Genomic DNA, 27,827 nt, shown 5'->3' with positions numbered 1-27,827 from the left:
AAATAACCTCATCATAATTGATACCATTATTAGTAAAACATCGAATAATACAACATGTGTATGCATTAAGAAAATGAGCACACTAAAATAGAATGGAATTATGCAGAAATTGTTGATGGTGGTGTTGTTATTATTCTTACTGCATCTGTTCACCTTGCCATGTCCAAACAATGTCTTTTAAAGCTGGTCTTATATCCTTTTTCATTATTATTTTGTATTCCAATGTATCACCACTGGACTTGCTTACTTCAACCAGGTGAAAGGAGGGTGTGAATTCATATATCTCAGCTTGAATTGAAATTGGTCCTTTTCTACCTTTGATCCCTCCACTTTCAGGGACCCCCTGTCCTTTTCTGTTTGATGATATTTGAAAGAAAATGGTGATTTGGTGGCTGTTAAAGTGCAAAGGCCCTTTGTTCTTGAGGTTGTAACAGTTGATTTGTTTGTCATATGAAATTTGGGACTGGTTCTTCGCAAGTTTCCCCAGGTAGTTTTCTCATGTAATGGATTTAGTATTAACCTGCTCTTTCAAATACTTGCTTTCAAAGGGGTGAACGTAGTGTTAATAAAAGATTTTTTCCTCCCAATCTCCATTCTTTCTGTTAATTCATTTCAGATCTCTGTAGATGTTGTTGGACTGGTTGATGAATGGGCAGCCCGTTTCTTTGAGGAGCTAGATTATGTTAATGAGGGTGAAAATGGAATGTGTTTTGCTGAAATGATGAAAAAAGACCTTCCACAGGTGACTTTGATAACCTTTCCTTTTTTGTACGTGAATTCTTGTTTATTCTGAAGCTGTAAGTTTTGTTTGATGCTATGATTATTAAACTACATTTCACCACGAGCTAACTTCTAGCGTGCTAAACAAATGTTTAGTTATGTGAAAGTTTAATTTTCTGAAAAATAGGCGCTGCTAATAATTTGATGAATAAGACTTGTTTACTAATGATAGCCTTTTATTTTATTTATACTTAAAAGAAATGTAGAATGTTTTCGTAGTTTATATTTATCTATTTAAAAGTCAATGATAACAGAGAATTATTGTAAAAACAAGTCTTTCTTTCCTTTTCCTCCATACTATTCTGTAAGCCCCTCTTAGTTTTTATTTAATTCCATTAAAGGGAATTCAATAAATTGCTACTGTATTGAATAAATCAAACAAAATTTTTTAAGAGTACATAAGATAATTTGGAAGATTTTTTTTAAACTTCTTACCATAACAAACGCAAGGCACATTACTTTCATGTTTTTTTGGCTTTGGTAAACTGAATAAATCTTTCGAATGCAAGAAAACAACATATACACACAAATGCATTGATCTTAAAGTGCAGTTGGTATCTTGTAGAGTAGTTAACTAAAAAGTAGTTGAACATTAGACAATGAGTTCTTTCATTTCATAGTCATACAATTATTTGGCTCCCTGAGTACAAGCCCTGGTGGTATAAGTTCACCATCCAACTATTCTGTTACTTGGAAATTTTGAGTCTATAATTTATTGTTGCTCCATGAATGGCGTCCAATAACTAAGTTTATATAGCTTATGTCTGAAGGAAGTAAAAGGGGGTTTTCAATAAATTAAGGATATACATACATAAATATATATATATGTATATATGTTTGAGTTTTCAATAACAGCCACTAGTATTCTTTGTGCTTATCCTAATTCCTGTGTTTTTTGGACCCTTTTCTTCTTCTTCTTTTTTTCTCCAACGTACACTATACACACATGCTTTTACTTTTCTATTGAATTTTTCATGGTGGCAAGTCTAGAAGAGACATAAAACATTGACAAAGATTGTCAATGCAAATTTGATAGGGAATACAAAAAAGAGCCAATTAACTCACTCTTTTAGAGGTGAGAGGTAGGTATTAAGGAATGTATATTAGTCCCAATATTAATTCCATTCAGCCCCAATAGTTTTCTGTTAAGTTTGTTACAGAGTTTGTTAGTCGGTTAGCAGTGGTTGGCTTTCTTGGCCATAGGACCATAGGATCTCTATATATAGTCCTCTGTTTCTCTCTGTATATTCATTCAGTTTTTCAATCAATAAAGTTTTTTTTCTTCTCTCTCGTTCTCTTTTCATGTTTCTCAATATGGTATCACAGCAGGAAGGTTAAGCTTTCCTTTCCGATTTTGGTTTCCGGCCAAGCTACGTCTGTTCTCCGGCGAGGTTGTGCAACTCACGTCTTCCGCAACTCTTTTCTTTTCTTCCTCTTGATCTTCTTCTTCTCGTGCTTTCATCTTCTTGGAGAAAGGTGCGATGTCTTCAGACGATCAAGAGCGTCCAACTACAGTTCAAACCACAGATCAATCGACAGCTCAGACTGCCATTGGAGGATCACAGCATTCCTCTACTCAAAATAATCAGCATCTGCAAGTTCTTGCATCAAGGAGTCTGATCGAAGATCCTGCAAACCCATATTATCTCCATCATGGAGACAATCCAGGAAATACTCTTGTGTCTCAACTCCTCACTGGACAGGACAACTATGTATCATGGAGCAGGGCGATGCAGCTTGCAATTTCAGTCAAAAACAAGCTCGGCTTCCTAGGGGGTTCAATCCCTAAACCCTTATCTTCTGATCCAATTCTTTATAATGCCTGGTTAAGAAATAACAACATTGTCATATCTTGGATATTGAATTCGGTTTCAAAAGAAATATCATCTAGCATTCTTTATGATGAATCTGCTTCGGCTATATGGAATGATCTTAAAACTCGTTTTCATCAAAGAAATGGTCCTCATATTTTCAATCTTAGAAAGGATTTAATGAACCTAAAACAAGAAAATCAAACCATAAGTTTGTATTTCACTAAACTCAAAACAATTTGGGAAGAATTAAACAATTACAGGCCCTCGTGTACCTGCAATGGTTGCACGTGTGGAGGAGTCAAGAGGCTCCAAGATCATTACCATATGGAATATATCATGTCATTTCTTATGGGACTTTCTGAGTCTTATTCCCAAGTTCGTGGGAGCATTCTGCTTATGGATCCCTTACCTGAAGTAAATAGGGTGTTTCATCTGGTTACACAAGATGAAAATCAAAGAAGTTCTACATCCCTCAGTAGTGATCCCAATCCTGCTATGGCTTTTGCCTTCCAAGGTGATAAGAACACCAACCAGAAGAGTGACAATCAACCTCAAAAGAACTACCCCCAAGAAGAAATAGGCCTTTTTGCACTCACTGTAATGTTCTAGGACATACAATCGAAAGGTGTTACAAGATCCATGGATACCCTTCTGGCTTTAACAAGAACAATAAACCTAAGGATGCTAGTGCAAACCAGATTCAGACAAGTGAAGAAAACAACTGCAACCCTGGAGAAAGCCATGCTCTGCTTCCTCAGTTGACAACAATGCAGTACCAACAATTACTCAACCTACTTGCATCTCAACAATCTGGTATGAACCTTTCAGAACCTAGCACCTCGACAGGTAATACAGGTATTGTTATGTCACATATTTCCAAGCTTCCTTTAAATGATTCTTGGATCATTGACTCTGGAGCTACTTGACACATCTGTTCTAACATCAAATTATTTCAATTTATATGTAAGATACCTCCCACTAAACTCATCTTACCTAATAATGAACACTTTTTTGTGCATCAAAGTGGAACTGTTGTTATTAATGAAAGCATCATCTTAACTGATGTTCTTTATGCACCAAACTTCAAATATAATATCATCTCAGTAAGCCATTTAACTGAGAATGATTCTGTTTCTATACTCTTTACCTCAAATATGTTCATTATGCAGGACAAGGCCAGCAAGAGGATGATTGGAAGAGGTAGGACTGTCAATGATCTCTACATTCTTGACCCTACACCAGAATCTCCTCATGTCTGCAATGTCACTGCTGAAACATGGCACTCACGGCTTGGACATTTATCTCATAAACGTTTAGATTTGCTCAAACACATTTTACATTGTAACACTTCCACTTTACTCAAGACTGATCCTTGTTATGTGTCTCCTTTGGCTAAACAAAGGAAACTTCCCTTTCCAAATAATAATACTTTTGCTGAACAAAACTTTGATCTTATACATTGTGACATTTGGGGTCCATATCATGCTCCTTCACACACCAATCACAAGTATTTTCTAACTCTCGTTGATGATCATTCCAGATTTACATGGATTTATTTACTTCAACAAAAATCTGATGCTCTTGTTATAATTCCTCAATTTCTTGCTTATGTTCAAACTCAGTTTGGGTGTATTTTCAAAACCTTTAGGTCTGATAACGCTCCTGAGTTAGTGTTTAAAGAACTGTTCTCTAAATATGGCATTATGCATGATTTTTCTTGTGTTGAAACTCCAAAACAAAATGTTATAGCTGAGAGAAAACATCAGCATCTGTTAAATGTGGCTCGGGCACTTTTTTTTCAAGCCAAAATGCCAATTAAATTTTGGACTGAATGTGTTCTTACTGCCACATACTTGATTAACAGGATTCCTACACCCCTTTTGCATAACAAAACCCCTTATGAATTAATTTTTCATGAAGCACCACAGTATGATCACTTGAGATCATTTGGCTGCCTTGTTTTTGCTTCTACCACTACTACAAAAAAGGGTTTTTAGGACACTTTTTTATGACACTCACATATATGTGAGTCCTAAAAACAACTTCTGGACATTTTAGGACTCGCAATCTCTGTGTCCTAAAAAAGTTTGATTTTGGGTTTTAAAAAAACACCTCCTGGACTTTTTAGGACTTGCGTTGCGAGTCCTTAAAAAATATCTTTTAGGACTCGCGTTGCGAGTCCAAAAAAAGTTTGATTTTGGGTTTTAAAAAAACACCTCCTGGCCTTTTTCGGACTCGCGTTGCGAGTCCTAAAAAAGTTTGATTTTGGGTTTTAAAAAAACACCTCCTGGACTTTTTAGGACTCGCATTGCGAGTCCTAAAACCTTATATGTCTCCTAAAAACTTGAATTTTAAAAAATCACAAATTCCCTCCAATCTCCTGGACTTTTTAGGACTCGCGTTGAGAGTCCTTAAAGAATTTCTTTTAGGACTCGCAACGCGAGTCCTAAAAACTAATGCGTGTCCTAAAAAAAATTAAAGTTTTATAAATAACTAAATTAAAAAAAACAAACCCACACTTATCAGCCCCTCTTCTTTCTCTCTCCTCTCTCTCTCTCCTTCCCTCTCTCGCCTAAAAGTTTGCCGAGCTCGACCGTCGCCTTCCCCGCCGCCACCTACAACACGCGCCGGCCAGGGAGCTTCGGAGGCCACCGAAGCTTCGACCCCCGCGAGCTCGAGCCCTCACGCGCCTCCTAAGACCGACAACAGAGAAGATCGGTTTTGGGTTTTCCCAAAGTTTCCGACGAGATTTCGACCACCTTGGGTCGTTGTGAGTCGAGCCACCACCACCATCGTACTCAAAACTTTCATGCGAGCAAAACCCAACCAAGGATTGGGTTAGAAGTCGCCAGATTTCATTTTTGGTGTTCGTCGGAATCTATGGAGTCCGAAACTTTTTGCCTCAAATCCGGCCACTACATTCCGTTCCACGAAGAACCACCACCACCACGACGTTCCCTGAGCCTTAGGCTTCGAAAGCCAATTATTGTTTTCTCGAACCACCGTCGCCGGTGGTGGCGCCGCCGTTATTGCCGGAGCTCCGGCGGGAGCTTTGGCCACCAATTCATTTTTTAAAAATTAATAATAAAACTTTTTAGGACTCGCAATGCGAGTCCTAAAAAGCCCCAGTTTTTAAGGGCTCTCAAATAGAGGACTCGTGCCCCGCGAGTCCTAAAAACCCTTTTTTGTAGTAGTGTACTTTGTCTGCTCACAGGAACAAATTTTCCCCTCGTGCACGAACCTGTGTACTCATGGGGTTTCCCAAAGGAGTCAAGGGTTACAGGCTTTATGATATCAACAACCATCAATTTTTCATTTCGAGAAATGTGGTATTCCATGAAAACATATTTCCTTTTCATACCTTAAACACAGATGGTTGCACTACTGATCCTTTTTCTCAAATAGTCATTCCTAATCATAATGTCTCTAACACCCCTGTTACTGATTATCCATTAGACAATGCAGATACATCGACCACTAACTCACAGGTACAAGAGTTGACTTGTGAAGTCAACATTGAACACGAACCAGATGAATCTGCATCCATCTCAGATAACTCCAACCTGCAACAGAATGATCCACCTCCAATTGTTCCACGGAGATCCACCAGAATTTCACATCCTCCCAGTCACCTGCGTGATTTCGAGTGTTATTCTACAATACAGGACACATCTTCTACCCCACACTTCATTGACAAATTTATCTCTTATTCTAGTCTTTCAGAAACTCACAAAGCCTTTATTTTTGCAGTTTCTTCTCACAAAGAACCTCAGACATATCAACAGGCAATTCAAGTCATACATTGGCTCAATGCCATGCAATTCGAACTTAAAGCTCTTATCGACAACAAGACATGGACTATTATTCCTCTACCACCCAACAAAAGAGCTATTGGATGTCGTTGGGTATACAAAATAAAGTATAATAGTGACGGGACCATCGAACGGTACAAGGCCCGTCTTGTTGCTCAAGGATACACGCAACAAGAAGGACTTGATTTCTTTGACACTTTTTCTCCCGTTGCTAAAATGGTTACCTTGAAATTTCTATTGGCTATATCTTCTATTAAAAACTGGCATACCCTATAGATAGATATAAATAATGCCTTCTTAAATGGAGACCTCAATGAGAAGGTCTACATGACTCTACCAAAAGGCCTAATCCTTCCTTCTTCTCTTTCTGCAGAAACTAACCGTGTCTGCAAATTACACAAGTCAATCTATGGTTTAAAGCAGTCTTCACGACAATGGTACAAAAAGCTATCGGATGCTCTCCTACATGAAGGATTCAAACAGTCACAAGCTGACTACACTCTCTTTACAAGAGGAGCCAATGACACCTTTATTGCCTTACTCGTTTATGTCGATGACATAATCATAACAGGCCCCAACATCTCCATTGTACACGACTTACAAACCTCCTTGCACCAGCAGTTCAAACTCAAGACTCTTGGGACTCTCAAATACTTCCTAGGATTCGAGATTGCACGAGCCAAAAATGGACTTTTCCTCTCTCAACACAAATACACTCTTCAACTCTTAGAGGACACTGGTTACATCGGCAGTAAACCCAGCAAAACTCCTATGGATCCTAAAACCAAACTAGACAATGAGACAGGAGAACCACTTGACAACCCCTCTTCTTATCGCCAGTTAGTTGGTCGACTGCTCTATTTGACACACTCTAGGCCTGATATCACTTACGTTGTCAACTGCTTGAGTCAATTCATGGCTTCACCTCGAACCTCACACTTACAAGCCGTCCATCATCTCCTGCGATATCTCAAGGGTAGTCCTGGTCAAGGATTGCTATACTCATCACATTCTTCCTTACACCTGAGGGGCTTCTCGGACTCAGATTGGGCCTCTTGCCCAATCACTCGCCGTTCAACCACAAGGTTCTGCATTTTTATTGGTGATTCCCTCATATCATAGCGCACCAAAAAGCAACCCACCATATCTAAAAGTTCAGCTGAAGCTGAATACAGAGCATTGGCAGCCACAACAAGCAAACTCACTTGGATTAAATACCTTCTTACTGATCTTCATATACCACAAACTACACCAACATTCATATATTGTGACAACCAGTTTGCTATCCACATTGCCAATAATCCTACTTTCCACGAATGCACCAAACATATAGAGCTTGATTGTCATTTTGTCCAAGGAAAAATCAACAATTCCACCATCAGACTTGCTCACGTCTCCAGTACACTCCAATTGGCTGATACATTCACAAAGCCATTGTCTTCTCCAGCTCTTCAATCTCACATTGGCAAGATGTCCGTATATGATATATACGCTCCACCTTGAGGAGGGGTATTAAGGAATGTATATTAGTCCCAATATTAGTTCCATTCAGCCCCAATAGTTTTCTGTTAAGTTTGTTACAGAGTTTGTTAGTCGGTTAGCAGTGGTTGGCTTTCTTGGCCATAAGACCATAGGATCTCTATATATAGTCCCCTGTTTCTCTCTGTATATTCATTCAGTTTTTCAATCAATAAGGTTTTTTTTCCTCTCTCTCGTTCTCTTTCATGTTTCTCAATAGTAGGGAAAACAGAGAGATACCTACCTCACCTACAAAAAGGAGAATATTCAATAATATTATGCAATATTCTTCTCGATAGGGGATGATGGACCACCTATATATATTGCTTGATCTGTCAAAATCTTATTCCCCTAATATCCAAAGTCTTGAAGAAAATGATGGTCAAACTTTTTGTATTTCATATATTCTTCTTTTCGCTAATTAATTAAATATTGGGATTATTGTTTCTTTGCTAATTTAATCATCACTTGGCCTCACCACCATGCATGATGTTATGGAAATATAATTATTTAGGACTTGCTAGGTCCATCATTCCTGATGCTATTCCAATAAATTTCTGACCATTAGTGAATAATAATCAACCAAAGAAGATTTTTCTGCTTACAAAGTTGTTTGCATGTGATTGTGTGTAGTACAATATTTTTTTTCTTTTTGTCTCTACAGAAAAATTAATCACGGAAACATGTAAGTGTAAAGATTTAATTACAATGGTAATTAAGTAAGTAACATTCTGAGTGCATAATCAATTGCTGATTTTATGTCTATTACTTTTAAGCTTTTTCATGTAACTCTTTCTTCTTCTTTTTTATTATTATTATTCATCTCTATCTACCCTTAATTAACTAGCTTGCTTAGTTTAAGTGGAATAATGATGAAGCTAATGTAACTTGTGGCTTACATTTATTCATCTTTCTAGTAAGCATATAAACACAAACCATTATTATTAACATACGAGAAACTTTTTGCATGCCTTGAATATATAATATAATTAGACACACACACACACAAAATATGTCTAAATAAAAAAAGCCCTTAAAGAGTTTATTAGACAAATAATAGCTTGATACAAGTGTGACTTGTAAAAGAATATACAAGTATGTATGCATATATTTGTTGTGTTGATTTTAACCTTTTTAAAAGAGCATGTCAACATCTGACCTTTTTTTTTATAATGTTGGTTAAAATGAATATGTTAATATTTTGATTGGTCTTAAAGCATTGGATTGGTAGCTAATTGCAAGAGGTATTTTGTATTTGATTTAGTTTAAAAGATTTCAATATTTTACAATTTTGAATGATAACTGTATTACTTTAGTGGAGTTTGAATATCTTAGATCTTCATCCGTAGTGAAGTAGATTATGAGAATTATGTATGCTGTGGTGATAACGGAATGTTGAAAACTTGCATGTCTTAGTGAAGTAGTTTATGAGAATTTTGTGTGTTGCGGTGATATATGGATGAAAACATGTGTGTTGTTTGATTTGTTTGACATGTTGGTGTTGATTGTGACAGATGGCTAGGCTAGCAAATTAGGGGATATGTTTTTTGATTTTGTTAATTGAACCCCTCATCCTTATTTTTATCCTTTGTTTGATTTTTGCTAACCCAAATCTGAGTTGCTTTTAGAGGTTTATTGTTTCTGTCCAATGGTATAATATAAAACAGTCATGGAATATTTTTTTTTGCAAGTCAAAATTTAGTGAAGTCTTATCTTGTCAATACTCTGCTTTTTAAGAGTCATTTTGGAGTGTAGTTCATAAATTATTTAATTGTTTGTCTTATTGATATTGCATTTCACTTACTTTTATTTCTGTAATTATTATAGTCTTAGGTATTTTATTTAATCTGATCTTGCTCTTATTTATTAATAGGTAAATGTATATATGTATTTTGTTCATTTTGGCTTGAGGTGGTTTTGATGTCATAGTTGTTTTAAAAATAATAGTGGTATCGATGTCTAAAATAAAAAACAAAAAAGAAGCAGCAAATTCCTACTTTCTTTCTCTATATGTATAAGTTTCTATTTATTATTAACTTGCTTTATCTATGGTTATTGTAAAAGATTCCCAAATGAGCCTGTTCTGATGAATCACCTCCTCTGTGTCTACTTGGTCTGATCATCTTGAGCCTCAAAGTACTACTATTACTGATAAATTTGAAACATCTTTTCCACCCTTTATTTCGTTTCCATTTTTTTTACCTTTTTTTCCCCTTCTTCTTCTTCAAATAATGTGAATATAATATGAAATGATTTTATAACATAATTAAGACCCAAAGAGGGGCTGCTACCTAAAAAGAAACTGTTACAAGTAGTGGAACACTACAACAAAATAGCGGTTTTATGACTTTATTTGGGAGACATTGGAAGTCTACAATGTCTCCCAATTGGGGAGACGTTGCTGCTAGGGTTATTGTAGGTATATATCCCACGTCTCCCATTGGGAGAGGTTGAAAGTCAAACGTTGACTTTCAACCTCTCCCATTGGGAGACGTGGGAAGTGACTCACCTCTCCCAATGGGAGACGTGGGAAGTCCCTGGGAGACTTTCAATGTCTCCCATTGGGAGAGGTGGGAGACTTCCCACGTCTCCCAATGAGAGACATTGAAAGTCTCCCACATTTAAAAAAAATAAATTAAATAAATTTATAATTAATATTATTTTAATTTGATTTAATAATTAATTAAATTTAAATAATATTAATTTAAATTGAGATTATTTTAATTTAAATTGAAATGATTTTAATCTAAATTTAAATTGATTTAATAATCAATTAAATTGAAAGAAAAAAATAAATTTGTTAGACATATACAAGAAATACAATATTTGTTAGACATATTCAAAATGAACAAATATTGCATTGTGTATGAAGAAAGAGTTAAAAAAAAAAAACCTATCAACGAGGTCGGTAACTTTGGATTATCGGCAACATATATGTCGCTTATTATTGTCGTAACTCATCAATTTGTGCCTCTGTATATGATGTGCTTGTTAGCTACAAGAAATATAAAGTAAAATATATTAATTAATTATTTGATTACATTTATAGTTTCAAAAATAATTTGTAAATTTTAATTAATAATACCGTTCTCAAGTAATGCCCGGGACTCGCATGTTCAATCAAGTAATGCCCGTTCTCAACTAATCGTTTATTATCCTAAATAATATCGGGCATCATTTCCCCTATAATAGTGACATGTGAATAGAAAAACAAACAATTCAAACAACATACAATAAGTTTCTTCCTTATAGAATGCCTATATAAAATTAATTGTTTATTATCCTAGATAAAATCGGGCAGCATTTCTCCTATAATAGTGACCTAACCATCTACATGTGAAAAGCAAAACAAACAATTCAAACAACATACAATAAGTTTCTTCCTTATAACTCCGCAGCACACAGTCAAATTTCTCAGAACCTACTTCACTAATACACACAAGTTCTCAACCTTCCGTTATCACCGCAGCACACAATTTTAATCTCAGAACCTACTTCACTATGGATGAATATTTAAGATATTCAAACTCTAACATTTGTTTAATAATATTAAAAGTAGAAGTAAGAGAATATATATTTACCTCTTGCAATTAATAATCCAAAAGCTAGCAAAATTACTTCAAGTAGTAATCGAATTCGCTATTAAATCCACAAACCAATATAAATAAATTAATAAATAATAAATAAAATATCACTAAATATCTAGCAATATATAACTTATTATTATAATTTTAGAAACTTAATTACCTCAAATGTGTGATTGATAGATATAGAAGTTTTGATGCAAAGTACTCTCTAAAATCTCACCACCAAAATCACAACCTACGAAATTAAATTAATTAATATGTTAAACATTACTAAACAAATATCACTAAATTCCTAATAAGTAAATGATTGGTAAACAAATAAAAAAAAACTCCAATGAGCCACTAATTATAACCTAAACAAAAAATCAATAAAAAATTTCATAACCTAAAATCTCAATAATCAACAAAAACATAAATTTTTTCATATATTTATATTTTTAAAATTATTTAATAAATTTATTTTAACATAATAACTATATATATATATATAACAAAATAGTTAGAATTAAAAAAAAAAAGAAGTTTAAATATACATACAAAAATATATCTAAATTTCGAAATAAATAATGATAAAAATTAAAAAAAATCATGACCATATATATTATAATGAAATATATACAATGTGATAGGTTAAATTAAGAAAAAAACTATGAAATCTTAAATCTATAAAAGACCTCCATGGAAAAACAAATAAATCTAACAATGTATAGAAAAAAATGCATAAAAATGTAAAACTAACACAAAATCATGTATATTACTCATCCTAATGCTAAACCTATGATTTTTTATCAAAATAATTAACTAAAATTCATAAAAATTAAAAAAAAACTAACCTTGAAAACCCTAAAATCGCAGCCCCCTTTCGTGCTCTCTGTTTGGTGTTATGAGGAAGAAGAAGACCCAAAATTCATTAAATGGCCAGGGGGACATCCAACGTCTCCCACTGGGAGACGTGGGACACGTGGCACGTCTCCCACTGGGAGACATTGAATGTATAGAGGGGTACATCCAACGTCTCCCACTGGGAGACGTGCCACGTGTCCCACGTCTCCCAGTGGGAGACGTTGGATGTACCCCTCTATACATTCAATGTCTCCCAGTGGGAGACGTGCCACGTGTCCCACGTCTCCCAGTGGGAGACATTAGATGTCCCCCTGGCCACTTCTCAACCTATTTCCAACGTCTTCCACCATTTTTAATGTCTTCCAATTGTAGTCATTAATAAAAACTTTCAATGTCTTACACCATTAGACATTTAAAACCCCTAATAAGTTTTAATGTCTTACACCATTGAAATTGTAGGGAGTCATTGTATATAAAATTTGTTGTAGTGGAATCTCATATCGCTAGTATAGCCAAAAGGCTTACACTCAATGGCTTTTAGGAAAAAGAAAAATTTGATGAGGTGTAATTAAGACGGGAAGATAAACTAAAGGAATATAACAAACAACAAAACAAAATTATCTCATATTCCATTTTAAGTACACTTTTAACTAGCTTATGTCTTGCATAGAAACACTATCATGTTGGAATATACATATCAATATGTATGTTATACATTATTCTCTGCCTTTATTTTTTGAATTTATAATTAATTCATAGCTTGCTTACCTAATTATATTTTATAATATTTGATTGGTATTAATTAGTAGCTTAGCTAATCTCTGCCTCTTTTTTGGGCATTGAAATATTTTTCTTATGCAATTGAGATTTTTGTTGTGGATTTTTTTAAGTGGTAGTCTCTCTTTTTTTCTTTGGAAACATTGACCTAACTGATTAATTAGTTTAAATCCTTTTGAGTCAAATATTTGTAGCTTTGTGTGTTTTTTATTTTTTACTAATTTGCTATTTTCATTTTTTATTTTGGAATGCTAGTACTGGATCTAATTTTCACCGCTGCTTTTGTCTTTTCTTGTGTAGGTGTATAAAATTTTCTTAAAATGATATATATTGGTTTGCTAAAGTTACCTGAATGGAGTAACTGAATGAGATATGATTGATAATTCCCTGAATAGTTATTTATGTTGGTGATGGTCATTCATTTTATGGTTTTGCTTATTGGTTTTATTGAAGATATGAGACTATTCTAAGTATGAGGCTGCTCTTGCTTTTTCTTGGTCTACTCTCCCTAATAAATCAGTTTTGTGGGATGTCTTTGCCTCTTTTAGTGGCCAGTTCAAACATTATACATGTAAGCATGACTTCTATTTCTAACATTTTGTAATTGATTGATTGTTCATAAGCTAGTCTTTGACAAGTCTAATGTTTTTAATGATTAAAGGACTTTTTTTTTGGCAATGTGCAGGTATATTGAGATGTCTTTCTTTGGAGCAATGCTAGACAAAGTTTGCGGTTAAAGTTTTTAGAATTAAAGAATGTATTTTACCAACTTTGTATACATTTCCTAAATTGTACCAGTCCTCAAAAATATATTTGTACAATTTTAAGGGTGTTTTGAGTATATTAAATGAAGCGGGTTTGAATTAAAGCAATAAAACTTAATTATCATGTACAATGTTATATAATAATAATTCAAGCTTATCCAAATATTATAATAATAGAAAAAAGTGTTATTGTATCTTTTACAATAACACTGGTTTATAAGCATAAAATTATGCTATGTAAACTATTTTCTAAACTGCAGAAAATGTGTTATTATAAAGTGTATCATAACACTACTTTACAAGAACAAAAAATTGTTATATGATCTATTTATAAATAGCATAATGAAATACTTATCTAATTATTAAAATAACACAACAAAAGTGTTATCGTAGGCTATACCATAACACATGTCTATAACTATGGAAAAGTGTTATGCAAAGTGCTTCCACCTACTATAACACTGCTTTCCTTAACACATCAAAAAGTGTTATGGTATATATTTGATAATACTTTTTCGGTCTTATTGAAAGCAGTTTTTCTTGTAGTGTTAAAGTGTGGTTATACCAACGTTCAAAAACCGGGGCTAATGCTTTAATCTCAGTGCAAGTGCAGTTTTCTAACCTCAAGTCCTACGCGAAAGATGAAACAACCCCAAGTGCAATCACTGTTCAAAGCCTAGCGGAACCCTAGTCACAATGCAAGTATACACTTATCAAGAACCAAAACAAGATTTTGAGTTCCAATTCAAACCCTAACTATTGGAACAATTATTTCCAGTTAACGAGGTGACGGAAAAAATCCCTGAGCCACCAAGTGGGCCCCCAAATAGATTCTCGACCCTTAATACCAAACTTTAGAAAAACACACATTTGAGGCACTTGGTACGGTCGCGCCCACCAAAACTTTGGGGTTTCTAGGGCACTGGCGGGGTCGTACCCCTAGTCTTGAAACCCCAAATTGGAAATAAATTCCTAAGGTTCAAGGACCCTAGCATGGTCGCGCTAGGTCTCTAGAAACCCAAAACGACCCCAGAATCAAAGTGTTCTTCCCCAAACTATAAACACAAGATTTTCCTACATAAACAGACCCAGAAATCGACCCAAAGCAGGTTTTTTTTCCACAAAACAACCCTCAAAATAGCTAGCATAACCAATATACTACACAAAGATGTCACAAAATATACACCAAAAACATATCAAAACCCAAAATTGCAATTAGAGTTTCAAACTCTAACTTTATCCCCAAAATCTGAAAATCCCAAGTATACACATAAATTCAACACCAAACTGAGACATTAAAGCAATTATGAATTCATTCCTAAGCTAAGTCTAACACAAAAATAGCCTAGCGTCCACAATTTCTCAAAATTGGACATTAAATCCCCATTTCCACCTAGAACACCATAGTAAAGGAAGAACACCAAAATTATAGTTTACCTCTCTAAATTCGAAATCTCAGGTTTGTGATGACCTTAGCAGCTCCTAATCCCACTTTCAAACTCAATTCCTCCAGAAGTCTTCAAAATTCAGCTTGATCCAACTAGGGTGCTCTTGGTTCTTGGGTGAGTTTGTGAAGAAAGAAGAGTCCAAAAACCAAATGTAGCCTTGAACGTATGTGTTTCATACTCTGCTCCCTTTGCCAAATTTCCACTAATCAACAGGTCAAATGACAAAATTACCCCTCCATTCACTTAACCCCCAAACTATCCTCAAGGGTAAAATGGTCATTTAGCTTAAAATTTCCACTAAAACTCAAATTCCCAATTAAATCCTCTAATCCCCCAAACACTAAATTTTTCCTCAACAATGTTCCAATAATTCCCAACATACACAAAATTACCAAAATAACATTTGGCTCACCCCGAGCCAGGCCAGGTATAAATCCTCGTTGTGACTTTTTCTACTAAATTGCTCAAAATGATCGACTCGTGTCAACATAATAATGTGGTCTTAATCACATAACATATAAAATTATAAATATACCCTCAACGGACCAAAATTAAAAAAAAAAAAAATTTAACAAAAATAAATCTTTCAACACATTTAATACACATACATAAATAATTATATCATAATATAACTCATATATTCCACATAGTCACATACATATAATTAAATTCACATAATTCATTTAATTAACACATAATCATCCCACATGTCCCTCCCAGGCTAATCTAATCCATTAATTTTATTCTATTAGAGATTTCACGAACCCTACTCTTACCCTAAAACACACACGCCCCCTTCCAACTATTTGGGCTAAGTAGCAAGACTAATGAGAAATCATATTAGTTTTTTTTTATATAATAAATTATTATAATTTTTTTTTCACTTCACTTTTTATATTTTTTTCCCTTACTAATTAATTGACTTTGGAAAAATAGATTTGTAAAGTTTGTAGTATTGAATTTTTTTGATGGGAAGAAAAGTCAGAATAATTAGAGAAGAGGCTGATATATCAAATTGACGAGGCCCACCACCTCGCCTGTGTAATTTCGTCAGTACTTACCTTGGTCACCTCAAGATGCATAATGCATACATTGACCAGCATTTTCTTCTGACTGGCAGCAGTTTCCCCATTTCGATAACCCCAAGAGTCACAGTGCATAAAAGATTATATACAGATAGAAAGAAAAGAAAAGGTTATATATATATTAGACAGAGAGAGATCTGCCATAGAGCTAGAAATTATATTATAGATACTACAAATTGAAATTGGTCAATCATGTATTGGTCAAGCACGCTGTTGTTGGTGCTGGCGTTGTTGGTGGAGGTTGGAGGAGCTACGTGTGGAAGGAAAGGCCCAAGTATCAGATTCCCCTTTGGACTCAAACATGACAAAAATCACTCTGCCTACCCTGGGTTCGAGTTGTCTTGCAGCGGCAAACACACAGTTCTGGAGCTCCCAAAATTATCTTTGAAGTTCTTCGTAGGCCACATTAATTATAAAGCTCAAGTAATTGATCTGCACGACCCTGATAATTGCCTTAGGAGACAGGTTATACAAATCCACAACTTGCCTTCAATTTCTCCATTTCGTTTCGCCCAGGATGACCTCTTCAATTATACCTTGTTCAATTGTTCTACCAAAGGAGAAGGATATAGTGATACTTATGGATTCACATCCATCCCTTGCCTTGCTGGCCCCGGGTATCAAATTTATTTATCTCTCTCTGGCGGTGCAATTGAGTACTTGCCCTTATATTGTACCAAGTTGAATAACACTTCACCCCTTCCACATACAAGATACTGGTCTAGTACACTACGTTTGAAATGGCTTGAACCGAATTGTGGTCATTGTGAAGCAAAAGGGCAGAGGTGTCATCTCAATAAAGACAATAATGCCACAAATCTCGAAATGATTGAATGTTTTCATCGCAAAGGTAACACTATTTAATGCTTTTCATTTCTCGTTCTCTAGTTCAACATCTGCCGCTTGCTTTTATTATAATTTTTTAATGTAATCAAGCATGTTTTAGCCTCTTCAAAAACTTCCGGGACAAAATTATGGTATCGTGATCATGTCGGAGACCATTTCCATGTGATCTCTTAGATTTACTTCGTTTAATAATATGTCAAGGGTCCTGTTAATTTATCTCTTAAACATTTTCTTATCTTAGTTCTGTACTTATGCTTTTTCAGGTGACAACAAGAAATTTGTGGCTATTGGTGAGTTGTATTATTGGAACATTAATATCTTTGATTTAGTAGACTGATATCATGGATCTTCATAACTGCTATTCTTCTTTTCTCTTTCTATAGGTTCTACCTTTGGTGCGGCAGCTCTGACAGTGGTGCTTATTCTAGTTTATCGTGCTTACAATTCTAATAAACAGGGAAAGGAGCATAAGCTGAGAATAGAGAGATTTTTGGAGGATTACAAGGCTCTAAAGCCAAGCAGGTACACATATGCAGATATCAAGCAAATTACAAGTCAGTTCTTGGAAAAATTGGGAGAAGGAGCTTATGGAACTGTTTACAAAGGAAAGCTCTCTGCTGATTTTTTCGTTGCGGTAAAAATCCTCAACAGTTCAAAAGGCAATGGAGACGAGTTTATAAATGAAGTTGGAACAATAGGTCGAATCCACCATGTTAACGTGGTTCGCTTGGTTGGCTATTGTGCGGATGGAGCTAGAAGAGCTCTCGTTTATGAGTTCTCACCAAATGGGTCATTGCAACAATACATATCCTCACCAGACTCTGAACACTTCCTTGGGTGGGAAAAGTTGAAAGATATCACGCTAGGCATAGCCAAAGGAATTGAATATCTCCACCAAGGGTGTGATCAACGAATTCTTCATTTTGATATAAAACCTCATAATGTCTTGCTAGACCAAAACTTCATTCCAAAAATTTCAGACTTTGGTTTGGCCAAGTTGTGTTCCAAGGATCAAAGTATAGTGTCAATGACTACAGCTAGAGGGACTATGGGGTATATTGCTCCTGAAGTTTTCTCTAGAAACTTTGGAATTGTTTCATATAAGTCAGATATCTATAGTTTTGGAATGATGTTGCTCGAAATGGTTGGAGGGAAGAAGATTACTGATGTGAAAGAGGAAGTTTACTACCCAGAATGGATCTATAACCTCTTAGAAGAAGGAGAAGACCTACGAATCCATATTGACAAAGAAGAAGATGCTAAGATTGCACAAATGTTAGCAATTGTAGGACTGTGGTGCATTCAATGGCATCCTACAGATCGTCCTTCTATGAAAGTTGTGGTTCAAATGCTTGAAGGAGAAGAAAAGTTGACTTTGCCACCTAATCCTTTTGCCTCTACAGAATCAATGAAAACAAGAGTTGATATGCCAGGAAGGCGGATGAACCTAGAATTAGAAACCATAACCGAGTTGGAGTGAATATGAGATAGGTGGCAAGTTTTTCTTTTACTTTGTAAACATCTAAATTTATGCATTTTCAGTGTAAGCAATAGTATTGTTAAACATCTTAATATAATTACATTTTCATATATTTTAAGTTAATCTATATATGTTGAATAATATATATTTCATTTATTAATTTTGGTGTAATAACTACTTGCTTTTATACAAAGGTTTTAATAATGTCACATGAAAAGAAATGAAGAAGCACTACTCAAATTGATTCACTAAGAGCACCAATAAAGGAACTATATTGAACGTGGACAAACTTCATTCTATTTATACAGTTGATGTAGCGTCTCAAATTTGCTAATAAGATTTAGGGCCTTGATTAGCGTGCCGAGAGGGCAATAATTGATTTAATTACATTAATATGTGAATTCAATGATTATGTGATTAGAAACGCATGATTAGGTGAATTAAATATGCATGTGGGCCCCATTTGGTTATTAGGGGCTTATTTGTAATTTGAACCCGTTGAGGGTGGCACTTTGTGCGGTGTTTTTGGCATGAGGAGATCCTGTTCCGCGGTGTTAGCAGAGAGAGTCACGAAATTGGTGTTTAGTGGTGAGATTGGTAACTACTAGTAACCTGAGAATTGGTGTTGTTATTGAAATAATAAGTAAAAGATGGTACTTTTGCAAAAAAAAAAGTTAAAGGACTAGGTTGCCCTTGAGGTTTAGTAAGGAAGTGAGTTAGAAGAAGGGGTGGAATGGTCATTTAGGCTCTAAACTAGACAAACCCACAGCTGAAGTTACTCTTTACGTTGTAGGCTTCTCAAGAGTTCCATGGTCCTTTGGTTCAAGTGTTCAAGAAGGAGGAGGAGAGCACAAGACTAGGCAACTGGATTTTTGAAGGAAATAGGAATTAAAATCATAATTGAGGAAGAGATTGGCAGCCATTCACACCTAGGAATCTCGAAATTTAAGAGGAGGTAAGGATTTCATTTCTGTGGTTTAGGTCTTTTATATTGTTCTTGAGGAATGTGAAATTGATTTTTGAATTTGGGTTTTGGGATGAAGTTTTGAGGAACTTAAGCTAGGGAATTTGAAGACTGAAGCTTGAAGTGGCATTGGAGGCAACTTAGGGTCGAATTCTAATCTAAAGGTAAGGATTCTATTAAGTTTTGAATTTTTTTTGGTTTGGTTTAAGTTTTGTAGAATTTTAAACCAGTGATTGAAATTGAGTTTAGGTGTGAGTTTGGATTGGATTTTGACGCATATATGTTGTGTATGTGGTGTTATTTGGAGTTTTGGGACCCTTTGGGACTTGGGTACACTTGGGGCATGGCTTGGGTGAGTTTTGGCTTGGGGAAAAATGATGGAAAACCTAGTTTTCTAGGTTCGCGCAGGTGCGCTGCAGTGTTGTTCTTCCGAGCCGCGGCACTGGGATGATCCAAGGTAGGCGCTGTTGGGGTTTTATGCCCTAACTAAAACTCAAATTCTTTGTAATCTCCTTTTATTATCAATAAAAGAATAGAAATCATTTTTTGACTTGGTTAATCCTTTTGCTCACATGTTTTATTTTCATGATTATTTGTTTAATAGAAACTTCTATTAAATCCTGAGCATATAGCTAATCTTATTTATAGTGACGTAATCACAGTGGAATATAAATATGATTATATGTTCAAAATAAGTTAGTCAGTGCACCGGATTTACACTGACTTGCCAATCTACGATATAATCTACTTACACATTACAGTGTTATGTTCTTTCCAGAACATTAGCAAAGTAGATAAGATCGGATGTATTTGTTACATCGGACATGACCGATATTGACAGTTGATAAGATAAGTAAACATACAATTGTTATCTATTCTAGTCATATCATATAATTGACCACAGGTCAATTCAATCTCAATTATGAGTGGTTAGTATTCTAACTGATTGTATTATTTGAGTTCTTTGACTTGTTCGTTACAAGCTTACCCTACGGACTAGCTCATATTTACATCTTGGGAACTCGGTAGTATAATTGAGTGGGAGTGTTAATCATAGATATGAATATCTATAGCTACCGATGAACAAGTGAAATGATGGTTTCCTTTTAGTTTGGTTCAAGGTGTTAAATGATAGAGAACTCATTTAAGTAATTAGATTAGTTTACTGAAATATCATTTACAAGGAACTAAGTGTTTTAAGGATAAAATACAATGAGGGGTAAAACGATATTTTAGTCCTATCTCATTGTAGACTGTCTATAGAGAATTGAGTGAAAATTATAGTTATAACAATGGATAATTAATAGCATATCTATATTTGTTATAGAGCGTTCTATGAATTCAAGAGTGCAATTCCGAGTCCATAGTGGAGTCACTAGGAATTAATAAGTTAGTAAATTTATTTGTTAGATTTATGATAACTTATTGGAGTTTGATTTCATAGGCCCATGGTTCCCATTGTACATTGGATAAAATCATCTAGATAGTCTCAATTAATTGATTTAATCATCAATTAGAATTATCAAAGTTGACCAGATCAATTTTGGATAGTTTCACAGAGTTATGTAATTTTGAGAAGAAAATAGAAATTATGGAAGATTTATTAATTAAGATAAATTGGTATCTAAATTAATAAATAAGTTTAAATCAAGGTTCAAATTATAAATAATTAATTTGATAAAGGATTTAAATAATTATTTAATTAATTAAATCAATAGAAAATAATATATGCCTTGATTTTAAGTCCAGTGGGCTTATAATCAAATGGGAAATTTCACGGGCCTAAAGCCCATGATAATTTCGACCTAGGGCTTTAAAATAGCTATTATTTTATTGATTTTTTAATTAAATTAAATGGCCTAATTGAGTCTATAAAAGGAGTGCTTAGAGAGAAGTCAAAACATAAGTTTGACAAGTCACAAGTCAGATTTTTTGATAGGTTTTATATTCTCTCTAAACACAAGTCATTTTCTAAGCCTCTTTGTTATTTTCTCTTCTTCTCTCTATATCTATCTCATGTGTTGAGAATTGTCCACACTAGTCTAGGTGATTATAAGGATACATTGGAAGACTGTGAAGAAAATAGAAGATCGGTTCAGTTTCTTGATAATACTCTGCGACAGAGAGGATACAAGAGTTAGAGAAACTGAAGGAATGACTCTTTCATTCCGCTGCGTATACTGTAAGTATTCTTGTCTTTATTTCTCTTTGAATTCAATTTTAGAAACATGTTCTAGGATATCTCATATTAATTTGTTTAATATTAGATCTACATGAAAATAAATAAAGATCCTGTATAATAGACTAACATTGGCTAGGTGCTGCGGCGCCTGTATGGCTGAGCCACGACGCTAGGCCATTTTCAGGGCCCTTAAATTTGTGTTTTTAGGGTTTAGGCTCAGGGGGTTCGGGGGACGATTTCACCACCCCGTGTGGGGAAATGGGAGATCCTGAGAGCACGAGATTGGTTATGGGGATCAATTATAAAATTGGGTAGTAACGAGAACGTTACTTGTGGTGTGTGACTAGGTTATCGCTGAGACTTAGGAGAAGATCGTTCTCGAAAGTCGTGATTGCTTGCCTGACTGTTAGCACTCCAATTAAAGGTAAGAAAAATGTTGTACTCGTAGAGCAGGGCATGATCCTATTGCTTGTATTGCAGGGCTTGACCCTATTGGTTGAATTGCAGGGCGTAGCCCTATTGTTTATGTTTAGTATATGTTTAAATATTTGTTGATATTATGCTATGTATGTAGAGTCCAAGAACTTTACTTAGCTAGTTAGATAGTAGTATTATAGTATTTATAGTATTATCTTTGTAACTGTGGATTTTTGGTTCAGACCGGGAATTATTTGGACACTCATAGTAGTACTTATAGATTTTCTAAGTTTAACCTATAGTTTAAGAATATTGATGTTAACCTAAGGTTTGATTAATATGACTGATATTAAGGATAATATTTATTATACTATAAGGTTTAGATAAGAACCAATAGGATTTTAAGCACATGTTATGTATGGGTGATTAAGGATTAAGTATTTTGAGGATTAAATTTAATAAGGGGTAAAGTTTGAATGCTATAAGGTCAGTCAGCAGCTTTGAATACGTTGAGGGCTTAGTCAAGGCTGTTTACCCCATTCAAATTTAGCTAAACATGTGCAATTTCGTGTTTAAATAATCAGCATGTGCCGATATATCGCAGCACGTAGATACGGAAAACACGAGACGATGCACGACATCCTCGGGCGTACTGGCCCAGGCGATATATCGCCTACAGGGGGCGATATATCGCCTCCTTTAGTTTATTTTGAAACATTTTGAAATCGTTTTCCATTCAGCCATTCAACCTCTTGATAAGTCCAGCATCTTTTTGAACGAGTCTTCAGCCTCTGCTGAACGATAATTCAAATTATTTTCACCTAAAAAGCTATTATTTTTATTCAAGTAAAATTAAGATCCTTTCATTCCTAAACTCTATAAATAGGACCTAGTACCCAGCCATTATTCATCTTTTGCTCTAAGTTCAGAGGCTGCAAGTGCTAAGTGAGTGTAAGAGTGTAAATACCTGGGTTGGGGAATCATAAGCTTGATCATCATAAGCTTATCAAACACTTTGGGAAGTAAGGTTTTATAGTATTTCGGTTTGATGTGTAGATTGGTCTTACAAGTCTTCAAGGTAACCCAAAACTCTAGTTCATTTCTGTACTTGTTCTTTTAAGTTCTCATAGTCTTCTACTCAGCCTCTAACCTTAATTTTTATTTTGGTTAGGAAATCTAAGTTCTTGAGCAAAAAGGTTTTGGTAAGTATGTTTCTCAAAGGTTTAGTCCTTCCATTCCTTTCATTACTTTTTCTTCAAATCTACTCACCCTGTTATATATGGTTTTAGGAGTGTTCCAAAAGTCCCAACTCTGTCCTCACATCCCAGTAACTTTGGTAAGGAAAATAGGATAGAATCTATATGTTATATGCTTATGTTATCTTATGTTTTATGCTATGAAATATGTTATAAAATATGTTATGAAATATGTATGTTTGTAGGCTTGGGCATATGACCCATTTGACTAACAAGCCCCAAATAGATTATGGGCATATGACCTACTTAGCTAGTAGGACCCCACTAATCTAATGGGCATATGACTTGATTAGTCTATGGGACCCCAAGTAATAATGGCCATTATAGTATGTGCATGTTATAAGTGTTATGTTAAGTTTTTATGTTTCTTATGAAATTTATGTTTATAAACTGTGTGTTAGATTTTTCCTTGCTAGGCATTAGGCTCATTCCTTTTTGTTTATATGTGCAGGAAAATAGCTATAGTGGCGGTAAGATTCGTGGATGCTTGGGGAATGTGTATCGGTGGTGAATGGAGTCAAGGAGTCGAGAGTTCGATTTTCGAGGATGTAGTCTTGTTTAATAGTTTTACATGTATTTTTCCGCACTTATTATGTAACTCCTTTTATTTTAAATTATGTTTTGTTTTTAAGAAAATGGGATCCCATATCCTACTTATTTTATGAAAGTAACTCTTATTTCTACAAGTTTCTAATAAAGTTATGGTATTTTCGCAAATGTAAGTTTTATTAAGGATTTGTATGTATAGTTTCGTTAATGGTCCAAAAGTCTAGATTAGTGGGTCATTACAATGTAATGCATATTTGTGAATAAATGATGAAGGCCGAGAACAAGGAAGGTTGACAATGGCAAGGGGCCGGGAACGGTGTTGAGCACGCGGAGTGTAGGCCGTTAAGGCGAGACCCTCCTAGGATGCTGAAGTCATCCTCTCGGTGGAGATCGCGAACCTGGGGCCTGGTAAAGCACCTGGTACGGCATGGCTGCTATGTGTTTAGCCTGTTGGCTGCTTTGCTATATGCTGTCGATAGATATGCATATGTTATCTGTTTTGTGTTGAGTTTTCTTGCTGGGCTTCAGCTCACAGGTGCTATATGGTGCAGGTAAGGGCAAAGGAAAGGTCGACCAACCATGAGTATGGAGAGCGTGGAGTGTTTAACACCCAAAATGTGACTACCACTAAGCGGTAGTCGTAGTAAGATCGGGCGGTCGATCCACAAGGAGATAACCTAAAATCAAAGGATTAGTAGAAAATAACACAAAAAGTTAGTAACAAGAAATAAATAAAATTGTAAATAGAAAGAGGTTTGAGATTTTGGTATTGTATTTTTGATAAAGTGATGAAATGAGATAAGTGAAATAAAGGTAAGATGTAATCAAGAGTTTAAGAAAATGAAAGGTTTCAATAATCATCCATATGCTTATTTAGTTACTTGGTTACTTGATTTACAAAAATACACAAGTAAATAGTTCACATCCCAACATTTACTTGGAAAATCTAACATTAAAGTCCATATTCTTTTCTAACAAAAGTTCATTTGAGTTATAAAGTTCTTTACTTTAAAAACACAATGTTAATCTTATGAAAAATCTAAAAATGACAAAATACCCAAAGGCAATAATGCAATAGAAGATTAGACATAAAATTAGGTATCAATATTACTTTTACTAATAAGAAGTACATAGAAAGAGCATGACTAATCCTATTTACTATTAGCATAAGTAAATAAAGATAACAAAATAAAGATGGAGATGAAAGAACATAAATAACTCAAAATTTTTACATTAAGAACATAGTAAATCAAAGTAGCAAAATAACATCACTAGCATATGGAATCATCCCTAACCTTCCTAGGAAGATTAGGCCATTATGCTCATGATTCTCACAAAATTCTAAGAAGAAAATATGAGAAGAAAGTGAGTAAAAATTTTGCTATAGTTTTTTTACTCTCAAAATTACATACTAAGTGTGATGAAGGAATCCCTATTTATAGAAAAAAAAAATGACTAAAAAGAAATTAAACAACAAAATGAGGTTTACAAGATAAATCTGAAATATTAATAATAAAATATGATTTTGAAAAATCAAATCTTATTATTAATATTAACCTAGCTATTTTGGTGTATGGTCATTTTCCCCTTTTCTAAAATACCAAAAAAACATGATCTTTAAAGCTCAAAATAGCAATTTACAAAGCCCAGTACCCACAAAACATGGCTGGTGACACAAGAGGGTTTTGACCCATTTCCAGCCAATGAGGGAGTGCCACGTAGGCAGGCTGCTGGGAAGGTTTCAGATTGGGCTTGCTGGAGCCTTGGAACTGGGCTAGCTGGCAGAAGGACAGTTGGGCCTTTGTATTGGGCTAGCTGGGGAGTCCAAAAAGATGCTTCGGCTTGGGGTTGGAGGGTGCCGAACTGATTGGGAGAGGCTAACTTTGGTGCTTCGGGCTGCTGCTATTGAAGGAATTGGAGGACAGGTGTCGCAGCTGGAGGGTCACGCTGCTGCTGGGGACGGCTGGAGCTGCTGGCCAGGTGCGGACGCGTGGCACGAAGAGATTGGCTGGGAGAAGAGTAAGCTGGCGGGCCTGGGTGCTATTGGGCATCCTTCTTGGGCTTTGATCTTCAAAAATACCATTTTCTCTTATCTTTTTTCAGATTTAATTATTTTCTTTTCTCTTCATTTCAAAGTATCAAAATACAACTTTAATTCCTACAAAATAATAATAAATTAAATCATAATCAAATATTTTCATTTATAAAATAAATCATATTAATTCCATGAAAATATTAATTAAAACTTAATTTATTTTGACTATTAAAATCAATAAATGTGTATTTTTCACCACTAATCATGGAGCGACGGGTAAATGTTCAGCCTGCCTGGCCACCACGGCTAGGGTTATTTTTGGAAAAAATGTACTGTAATAGTTTATTTGTCGCTTATGTCGACCTTAAATGTATTTTGAGATGTAAAGTATTTTCTGAATAGTATTTTGGGATCCCAAATGTATAACTTTTTACGTTTTCAATGAATGACTACATTTTTCATATCAAAGGCCTTTAAATGACTTTTATTATAGTTTAGCTACACTTTTAACCTAAAACTTCGATAAGCGAGCTAATGGCACATTTTTAACTCACTTAATAGCGACTCTAAGGAAGTAGGGCGTTACAGTAGAAATGCCATTTTGTTTCTTATATGCTATGAAAGAGCAGGTCACTACAACAATATAAGAGCTTTATGATTTTATTTGGGAGACATTGTCGACTTTTAATGTCTCCCGTTGGGGGAGACATGACGTGGTAGTTGAGGTCATTATAAGTGTACATCCCATGTCTCCCATTGGGAGAGATGAGAGACATCCCACGTCTCCAAATGGGAGAGGTTGAAAGGTGTCCAAGCACATGGACTTTCAATATCTCCCACTAAGAGACGTAGGATGTCTCTCACCTCTCCCAGTGGGAGACATTGAAAGTCCCTTGGAGACTTTTCAATGTCTCCTACTGAGAGACGTGAGATGTCTCTCAGCTCTCCCAGTGGGAGACTTTGAAAAGTCTCCTAGTTTTTTTTAAAATTAATTAATTAAATGAAAATATAATTAATATTAATTTAAATTGATTTAATAATTAATATAAATATAAATATATATTATTTAATAATTAATTAAAATGAAATTGATTTAATAATTAATTAAATTGAAATTGATATAATTACTCAAAATGAAATTGCAAATATTCATTAATGCAAATTTAGATTGTTTTACAATATAAGCAATATTTGTTAGACATATGCAAAATTAACAAATATTGCACTATATATATATATATGAAGAAAGCAGTAAAAATTAAGAAAACCTAACAACGGGGTTGGGGGCTTTGGATTATCGATAACATATTTGTCGTTCATTCTTGTCGCAACTCATCAATTTGTGCCTTTGTATATGGCGTACTTGTTAGCTGCAAAAAATATAAAGTAAAATATATTAATTAATTATTCTATTACATTTATGTATATGTGGTTTCAAAAATAATTTGTAAACTTTAATTAATAACATCATTCTCAAGTAATGTCCTGAACTCCCATGTTCAATAAAAGAAACAATACTAAATAAGCACAATATAGAGCTTATGTCTATATAAAGCTAATTGTTTGTAAATTTGGCCAGCATTCCCCCTATATTTTTAAGCTAACCATCTATCGATTTAATCAAACCAATCAAGTAAGCACAACATAATTTGAAAACAAGAAAAAAAATA

General features: G+C 34.7%; 1 protein-coding gene and 1 long non-coding RNA gene across 3 annotated transcripts; both read left to right on the top strand.

Moving 5' to 3' along the window:
- Positions 1-275: 275 nt before the first annotated feature.
- Positions 276-13,675, top strand: LOC133780282 (uncharacterized). 2 transcript variants are annotated; one of them, XR_009869206.1, is made up of 3 exons: positions 276-487; positions 617-742; positions 13,432-13,675. It is a non-coding gene; the product is annotated as an uncharacterized LOC133780282 (long non-coding RNA). The 2 variants fall into 2 exon arrangements; XR_009869205.1 differs by lacking the exon at positions 13,432-13,675 and having other exon boundaries at positions 617-904.
- Positions 13,676-16,447: 2,772 nt separating this feature from the next.
- On the top strand, positions 16,448-18,864 carry LOC133834529 (rust resistance kinase Lr10-like). The gene is made up of 3 exons (XM_062264175.1): positions 16,448-17,278; positions 17,538-17,564; positions 17,658-18,864. The coding sequence occupies exons 1-3, from the start codon at positions 16,621-16,623 to the stop codon at positions 18,752-18,754; spliced, it is 1,782 nt and encodes a 593-aa protein (XP_062120159.1). The 5' UTR covers positions 16,448-16,620; the 3' UTR covers positions 18,755-18,864.
- Positions 18,865-27,827: the final 8,963 nt, after the last annotated feature.

This window comes from Humulus lupulus, chromosome 5, assembly GCF_963169125.1.
Source record: "Humulus lupulus chromosome 5, drHumLupu1.1, whole genome shotgun sequence".
Taxonomy (NCBI): Eukaryota; Viridiplantae; Streptophyta; class Magnoliopsida; order Rosales; family Cannabaceae; genus Humulus; species Humulus lupulus.
Note: the sequence above shows the minus strand (reverse complement) of the source record. Positions and strands in the feature narration are given on the sequence as shown.

Excerpts from the sequence above, each read along its gene's own strand:
- LOC133834529 (XM_062264175.1), top strand. The coding sequence starts at position 16,621 with ATGTATTGGTCAAGCACGCTGTTGTTGGTGCTGGCGTTGTTGGTGGAG. Across the intron at positions 17,279-17,537 it reads TGAATGTTTTCATCGCAAAG|GTGACAACAAGAAATTTGTG; the intron begins GTAACACTATTT and ends ATGCTTTTTCAG. Across the intron at positions 17,565-17,657 it reads CAAGAAATTTGTGGCTATTG|GTTCTACCTTTGGTGCGGCA; the intron begins GTGAGTTGTATT and ends CTCTTTCTATAG.